We start from the raw sequence: 8171 nt of genomic DNA, 5'->3' as shown, positions 1-8171 counted from the left end.
GGGGTTGAATTCAGCCTTTCATCTCGAATATGCAGTAACTGGGACGTGAAGCCTAAATGACTGACTTCCTGGGTTGCTGAATTGATCTTAGAGAGGGACTAAGTTCCACTGTTCTTTCTGCTATGCCATACCTAAAAATTATTTAGAACATTAGTAAAGATATTGTTTGTGTCTAGAATTACCTTTGCCACTTTTCAGAATCAAGGGCTAAGTCACTACAGCAACCCCTGTTTGAACCCTGCCAAATAAACGTGCCCCCCTCACACCCGTGAAACCCGTGAAAAGCATAGGAGCTTTTCCAAACCCAAAGCCAAAATTCACAGTTGCTATGGTAATTTGATTACAAACTTGAAAGCAAAATAACAAAAAACCTGAGGCAGCACACTCAATGGGTGTCTGAATTGTGTATAGGCAGAGTAGGAGCCAGAGTCTCCTTGGAGGATCAGTGTGAGGTGACCAGATTGCCCTGACTCCTGTCATTTGCTCTCAGTAAGAGTGACATTCACAACAGTATGAGTCAGCTAGCGGGGGTCCTAGATCAGCGGTTCTCAACCTGTACATCATGACCGCTTTGGTGGTCGAACGGCCCTTTCGCAGGGCTTTCCTGAGACCATCGGGAAACACAGGTATTTACATTATGATTCATAGCAGTAGCAACATTACAGTTATGAAGTAGCAATGAAAATATTTTTATGCTTGGTGGGGGTAGGGGGTGTCACTACAACATGAGGAACTGTCTTAAAGAGTTGCAGAATTAGGAAGGTTGAGAACCACTGCCCTAGTCTGTAAACTGGGCTGGCTAGTTTTATGTTAACTAATACAGGCTCATTTACAAAGAGGAAACCTTGAGTGAGAAAATACCCATATCATATTGCTCTGTGGGAAAGCCTAGGGCATTTTCTGCATTGATGTCTACGATGGGAGGGCTGACCACACGAGCAGCTGTATCATCCCTGGTCTGGTGGTCCTGGATGGAATGAGGTAGCAGGCATGCGAGCCATGGGAAACCAACCAGGAAACAGCATTCCTCCATGGCCTCTGCTTCAGTTACTGCCTCAAGTTCCTAGACGAGCTTCCCTTCAGTTCCAGGCTATGATGTCGAAGTGGGAGGGAAAAAGCCCTTCCCTCCCTACGTCATTTCTGGCCATAGGAACCCTAAGACATGAACCTTTCAGAGTCTTGGGATATCCGGTGATTAAGCCGGAAAGGGAGCTGAAAGACGGTGTGGTGTTTGGGAGAGGGAGTCCTGATCTGATGCCCTGAGGCGTGTTGCCAAAATGGCCAAATCCAATTAACTTAAACATTTTGGTGTCCCAGAAGTCTGGAGGCAAACCTGTGGACATAGATGCAGTTTTATTTACTATTGATTAAGGAAAAAAAAAAAAACGCAGGAGAAAAATGACTCCAATGTGTTAAACCTACAGGGTGAACCTGTGAACCTACAGTTAAACCTACAGTGTGGTGTGATTCAGTACAACTTTTCCCATTTCTGGGAGGGGCCTTGGCAACAAGCTGCTGATCTTTGAGAAAACAAGAATGAGATGAGCTGTGGGTTTGTCTGTTTGTTTCTGTAAGATTAGCTAACTGGCCAGTGGTAAGGACCTTGACAGACCTGAGGATAAAAAGGCTTTTATTAAGTTCTTATAGGAGAACATGGGGCCATAATAAAAGGACTTACTTTATACAGGCACAAAGACTAGTGTTTTCTCCTAGGCTACTTTGATCCTAGTGTATGACTGAAGAGATTGTTATCATCATTAATAACAATAATAATAATAATTTGTTAGTATGTGACTTTGAACAGCTACATCACTTAACAGCATTGTTTTCATTAGTAATTTTTTGTTGTTATTAATCGTATGGAGATGATAATGCTGTTTGGAATAGTTTTTCTGCACAGAGGCAGATAGCAAATGTGTTAGACTTTGATAGTCCATCGTAACACTCAGGTCTGTGTTGTAGTAAAAAGCACCTGTGGACAGTATATAAATGGTGTGCTTGGCTATGTTCCAATAAAACTTTACTAACAAGATGGTCATTAGACCATCATTTGCCACCCTCTGCTCTAGAGTGCATTGCCTAGTACAGAGTTTTGTAATTCAAGTTACTGCTATGTGTTTTTAAATTAGGCTTATCGTATTACCGAGTATTTGTTCCTCTTTCAGGAGTGGTCTTGTATGTTGCTGGTTTTAGACTAATGGTTTATTATAAAACTCAGGTGACCTGTATGTTAAAATGCCATCGCCGTGTTTTCAGTGAGTGGTTCATTTTCTAAAAATTTGCTGTTTAGGGGTTTACATTGAAGAGGTCCTGAGTAAATGGAAGGGAGACTATGAGAAGCTGGAGCACAACCACACCTACATTCAATGGTCAGTTAAATGCTCTCACCTTGAACTGGGCCCTTGGTAGTTGTGTGTTCTCAAGACAGTGTACATTGAAAATTTTTATTTTATTTTTAACCAACTAGGCTTTTTCCCCTGAGAGAACAAGGCTTGAACTTTTATGCTAAAGAATTAACTACATATGAAATTGAGGTAATGCAAACTCAATTCATCTTGCATGAGGTAGCCAATTAATATCCTTTCTTTGTTGTCCTGATAGCTACTGAGACATTTCGAGTGACTTTTTTTTTTTATTTCTTCTTATAATAGGAATTCAAAAAAACAAAGGAAGCAATCAGAAGATTCTTCTTGGCTTATAAAATGATGCTAGAATTTTTTGGGATAAAGCTGATTGATAAAACTGGGAATGTTGCTCGGGCTGCAAATTGGCAAGAAAGATTTCAGCATCTGAATGAGTAAGTGAAGCCCCAATGGTAAGCCAGTGGCCTTCTCCCGTGGCCCCATTGTCTGGAAAGTAGGAAGAGCTAGCCATTGGGCAAAGAACTGGCTAGACACTGGGCATAGGAACAGCTAGCCATTGGGCAGAGGACTGGCTAGCTGATGGGCATAGAACTTGCTAGACACTGGGCACAGGAATAGCTAGCTGTTGGGCATAGTGATAGCTAGACATTGGATATAAGACTCCTAGATATTGGGCATAGGACTAGCTAGCTGATGGGCATAGGACTAGCTAGACACTGAATATAGGAACAGCTAGCCGTTGGGCATAGTGATAGCTAGACATTGGGTATAAGACTCCTAGATATTGGGCATAGGACTAGCTAGACACTGGGTATAGGAACACTATTAGGCATAGGGATAGCTAGACATTGGGCATAGGACTGATTGGCTAGCTGATGGGCATAGAAATAGGAATCAAAATTTAGTCAGATATGCATTTATTTCTTCTTGTACATTCTGATGCAAAGCACAGAAACTCCAAAGGACAAATCTGCATAGCACGTTGGCTGTTCTGCTCAAGAGCCGTTTCTTCCTGAATCCTCTGCCTTCAGCCAGACGTGGCTTTTCTCCCTCTCTATGCCACGTTTCATGGAGTTTATAGTTATTGTTTGCTTGCAGTTTTTCATATCTTCTCTCCTAGGCCATAGGCTGCTTTCGGTACAAACAGTTTCTAATATCTTCATGCATGCAAATACCTTATATTAAATTCGTGACTGAGGTCTATGATGTATAAATAAAAATGGTTTCATTCAATGTGGCCATACTTCCTACTAGAGGACTAGAGGAAAAGTTATTTGCATGAGTTAGGTAAAAGACAAGTACCTATTTGTGGTTAATTCCAAAATCTACAAAGGAAAATTGAATAGCTTTCTTGGATGGGTTTAGCTGTACTCTTTTGCTTGAATATGTATAATGGTAATTAATACTTATAACCAAAGTTTAGTTTTAAAAATATTTTCTTCATATGCACACTGGTTTTCTTCCCATTTTTAATTATAGCGTGACTTAGGAGTACTGGACTCTAAACCGACAATTTTAAGAAACTTTTTTTAGCACCTTGTAATTAGCTGAACTGGGCAAGTATTAAGGAAAAAAAACTAACGTAAGTGATTTCTCTTTGGCAAAAACAATCAGAGTTTTGGCATCGGCTCTTTAAAATGTTTGCATCTTCCTAGAACTTTCTTGCTTTGGTAGAGGGGTGGAAATACTAAGGTTGGGGTGTCTTTTTCCCATGTCTTAAGTAACACTATTCAAATCGGCTCTGCTCAAGCCTTGGGCATAAATCTTTACGCTCCTCACTGGAGACCCGCTAACTTAGAACTCGGGATAAGTTCGCTACGTAAGCTATTTAAAGACAAACACGTCTGCATGTGCCTGTGTCCCACAGACAGTCAGGTCTGGATGGTTTCTAAGCAACTCTGTCATGCTGTTGAAGAAGGCTGTGTGTAAGGCAGCCTGTGGCAGAGAGTGAGCACACCGCACTTCTGTGTGCCAACCACTATCACTTTGTCGCTTCTTGGAATGACAGTTGTGTTTGGCACATCGTGGCTAAAGTTGTAAATCCTGGACAGAATGTGATCAAAGGCTTGAGTCCTCCCCAGGGTATCATTGTCAGGTCTTTTCATTTATAGCCAAGACCAGAGCCTTTTCTGAAGGCTTTACTTAATTAGGTTGTCTCTTAGCCCTGGCTGGAAAGAACCGCCTGAATTTACAGCTCTTCCGCACTGCCCCACCTCGCTCCCTCTCCTCCTGTCATCCAGTGTCTGTCTGTTTTCCCAGCTCTAGATGAACTCTCTGAGGAAAACATTTTTTTTTAATTTGAAAAAAAATTTTTACATGTATATGTGTGTGCCTGCTTGTCTCTGTGTATGCCACATTTATGCAGATGCATGCAGAAGTCAGAAGATCCCGTTCAGCACCTACGGCAGGTGCTGGGAACCAAATATGAATTCTCTGCAGGACTGTCTTTGAGACAAGGTCTCTGAGCCCAGGCTGACTGCAGATCTGCCATCTTCCCAGCACTGCCTTCCAAATCCCTGCATTATAGATGCATGCCACTACAGCTTCCTAATTGCCGGAAATTTTTATTTGTTATAACTGGGCAAATGATGTGGAATGATATAAGTGTATCTCCTCTGTCTTCATTTTCATTTGGATTCTTCTGTGACTTATTCTTAAATGTCATTGCTTCTATGTGACTGAAGCCGTGCGGCGTCTTGAACGCTTTAAAGAATAGGCCGGGACTTGGCTGTATTTATAGCTCAGCGGAGGAAAACTGTTTAATCAGAGCAACATGAAGTAGTGTCGAGCGAACAAGTGACCAACCGTGGTAAAATATGCTGGTGAAATATGTCCAGGCACGAGGGCACAGCTGTGCAGATCAACCTCAAGAAGCTGTTCAGATCCTGTTTGCAGCGAGCCGTACTCACTCTTAGCTTAGGTTTCATTTCCCTCCTGTGTTCCCCCTTTTCCTGTCTAGGCTTTTGGCAAAATCAGCCCTGCCCTTTGGTCTCTCGAGCAGCCCTTTCTCAGTTCCCTGGTGTGCAGGGACTGAACTTCTCTTTCCACCACTTCGCCTTTCCTTGTGGCATTTATATCAAATCATACTGAAGCACCCGATTATAGAGAATTTCTTCTAGAATCCTGATCTTTGTTTTTTTTTTTACTTTCTTTTCCCCTTTCTGTTACATAAATACTTTAGCTTGCCAATGTCTAGATGCAGATGAATGTGCATGCAAACACTAAGTTTCCTGTTTGCCATAGAGTGGTTGGGTTGCAAACCTGGTATCTGCTTCATCACGTTTCGAGGTTTGTCAATAAGTTCTTTCAACTCAAGAGCTCTACATTAATGTGACCGCTAAATCAATGCTGTGGTTAGTGGTATGGTTTCTTAATATTACCCCAGTCACATTGTCTCAAAACACAATTTAAATTGTAGATTTGAGGCTGGAGACATGGCTCGGCAGTTAAAAGTTGTTACTTGCTCTCGCAGAGGACCAGGGTGTGGGTCCCAGCACCCACGTGGCACCTCGCTGCCTCTAACTCCGGTTCCTGTGAAGCTGGCACCCTCTTCTCACCTTCCTTGATTCCTGCACACACACAATGCATATAGACTTACACAGACACAGAAAGAAGCTTTAAGAAAATCCTGATGTTACAGATCCATAATACTAAGACATATGTCTAGGTGTCACCTTTCAGACGAAAAGAAAATTAAATTGTAAAATAATACTTTGAAGATAAACATCCACGAGGATGGAGATAATAAAATTCGTGTGGGCTTATCTATCCCAGTCATTGGTTGGCTCAAAAAATTAAGATTTCCGTTTTATCTGTATTCTCCTATTGAAATATAAGACCATGGAGCTACTACACTTCCATATCTCAAATAATTTGACATCTTTCTCCAACATTTCCAGATGATTTGGCAATTACTTCTGACTTAATAACTCAAACACTTTTGGAAGCTAGGGCAGATACATGTAGCAAGGGTTTTGTGCACGTCTTTTCACACTTCCATCTTTTTCTGTACCATCGTTTCTTATGACGACATCAGCTAACTTGATGCTTGGCGGTTTGTCGCAAGCTGCTCTCATAGATCCCTCGTCCCCATATATGTTAGTAAACAAGGTAACACCAGTGAGGATGCATTCAATCCCAGTAATTCTTTACATAGAGAGTCTTTTCAAGAGGAGAGTTGGCTTGTACATGTGAGTTTCACATAGGGTGCCTTGAGCCGAGACCTCAGAGTCAAATACATGCTATTCTCTCTTACGTTCTGTAATTCTCTCTTTCAGGTCCCAGCACAACTATTTAAGAATTACGCGGATTCTGAAAAGCCTTGGTGAGCTTGGGTACGAGAGTTTTAAATCCCCTCTCGTAAAATTCATTCTCCACGAGGCTCTGGTGGAGAATACTCTTCCCAACATCAGGCAGAGTGCTCTGGAGTATTTCGTGTATACCATTAGAGACAGAAGAGAGAGGAGGAAGCTCCTGCGCTTTGCCCAGAAACATTACAGGCCGTCGGAGAATTTCATCTGGGGCCCGCCTAAGAAAGAACAGCTGGAGCAAGGCAAAGCCCAGAAGATGCCTGCTCTGCCCACTTCAGGTTCGAGTAGTCAAACATCTATGCACAAGAAATCCAAGGACTCCAAAAATTCCTCAGTAGCTGTTCAACTAAATAGCAAAACTGTGGAAGAGAAAAAGGGGGCCCCTAGAGAGGCTGTGGAGGAGACAGAGAAGCCGAGCCCGGAGCCCTGCAGTGAAGATAGCGAACCGCAAGACACAGAGCCAGACAGTGCTGCTGAAGAATCAAATCCTCCACCCGAGAAAACAGTTACTGAGACCACAGGGAAAGGGGAATGTCCAACTTCTTCTGAAAATGTCGAAGAGGGGGAAAACCAGAGCAAAGACTCGGAAAATCCTGAAAACACCAGTTGCCACGATGAGGTAGTGTCACAGTGAATGTCACAAACTCACAAACCAGTTCCGGTTAAGAGTGTAAAAAACTCCTGTCTAATTTACCCTGAGGAACAGAGATGAGGTCACGTTTAAAATGTTAGCCATCTGTGAATTTTGTTGTAAACCGTTTGTTCTTCTTTTTTTATTTTGGATCACAATGAAATTGGATATTTAATAAGTTTTTAAGACCAGATCCAATAAAAGAATATATTTAGGATGTGTTTTTCCAAATTCTGTATATAATAGTTGCTTTAAAAAATATTATCAGGTCATCTAGAACTAATCGAGTAGCATTTTGTATTCAGCCTGTTTGTTCTCTTGAGAGATTCATGTAGAAATCAGGACCCTCTCCAGATGCGGTCTTACTGGACTTTTAAATTCATTTTGAAACTGGAAGGATGAGCAGGTTTTCTCGAATGTATCCAGAAAGTCATCTGGATTCTTTGTTGCAGCTCCTTGGTGTTCTTAGCTTTGGGTTCTGCAGTGGTAGTCGATCCCACTTGTCTGCAAGCCTGCCTCTGCTCCGTCTTCGTCAGCGTCCACAAGAGTTTTCCAGCACACTTTAGGACCCGTGTCCAGCTGGGGAGAGGGAAATTTTTAATAGTCTGATTTCAAGATTTTTTTAATATTTAGAATAATAAGAATATTTTCAGTATTAAGTGTTTAGAAAGGACGTGTGTGTGTGTGTGTGTGTATGTAAATACAGAACAAAAATAGACTTTTTGTGGCTGTTATATATAAAACTGGTGGTTGATTCGGACTACACTCACTGAGGAGTGTTTTAAAAAAAAAAATCACAAATGTTTTCTAAAGATGTCTCCTCACACTGTCGACGAGCGATTTTGCCCTTTGAGCCATTCATGCATC

General features: G+C 41.8%; 1 protein-coding gene across 2 annotated transcripts in view; it reads left to right on the top strand.

The window, feature by feature from the left end:
- Ogfrl1 (opioid growth factor receptor like 1) overlaps positions 1-7517 on the top strand; it is a 13180-nt gene extending 5663 nt beyond the window's left edge. For both annotated transcript variants that reach the window (XM_005359873.3, XM_026785534.1), the window contains exons 4-7: positions 2291-2369; positions 2468-2534; positions 2652-2797; positions 6641-7517. In XM_005359873.3, coding sequence (XP_005359930.2) covers positions 2291-2369; positions 2468-2534; positions 2652-2797; positions 6641-7307 — 959 coding nt within the window. In that variant the 3' untranslated portion in view covers positions 7308-7517. The remainder of the gene's footprint in view (positions 1-2290; positions 2370-2467; positions 2535-2651; positions 2798-6640) is intronic.
- The last annotated feature ends 654 nt before the right edge of the window (positions 7518-8171 follow it).

This window comes from Microtus ochrogaster, linkage group LG2, assembly GCF_000317375.1.
Source record: "Microtus ochrogaster isolate Prairie Vole_2 linkage group LG2, MicOch1.0, whole genome shotgun sequence".
In the NCBI taxonomy this organism is placed as follows: Eukaryota; Metazoa; Chordata; class Mammalia; order Rodentia; family Cricetidae; genus Microtus; species Microtus ochrogaster.
This window is presented reverse-complemented; position numbering and strand designations above follow the sequence as displayed.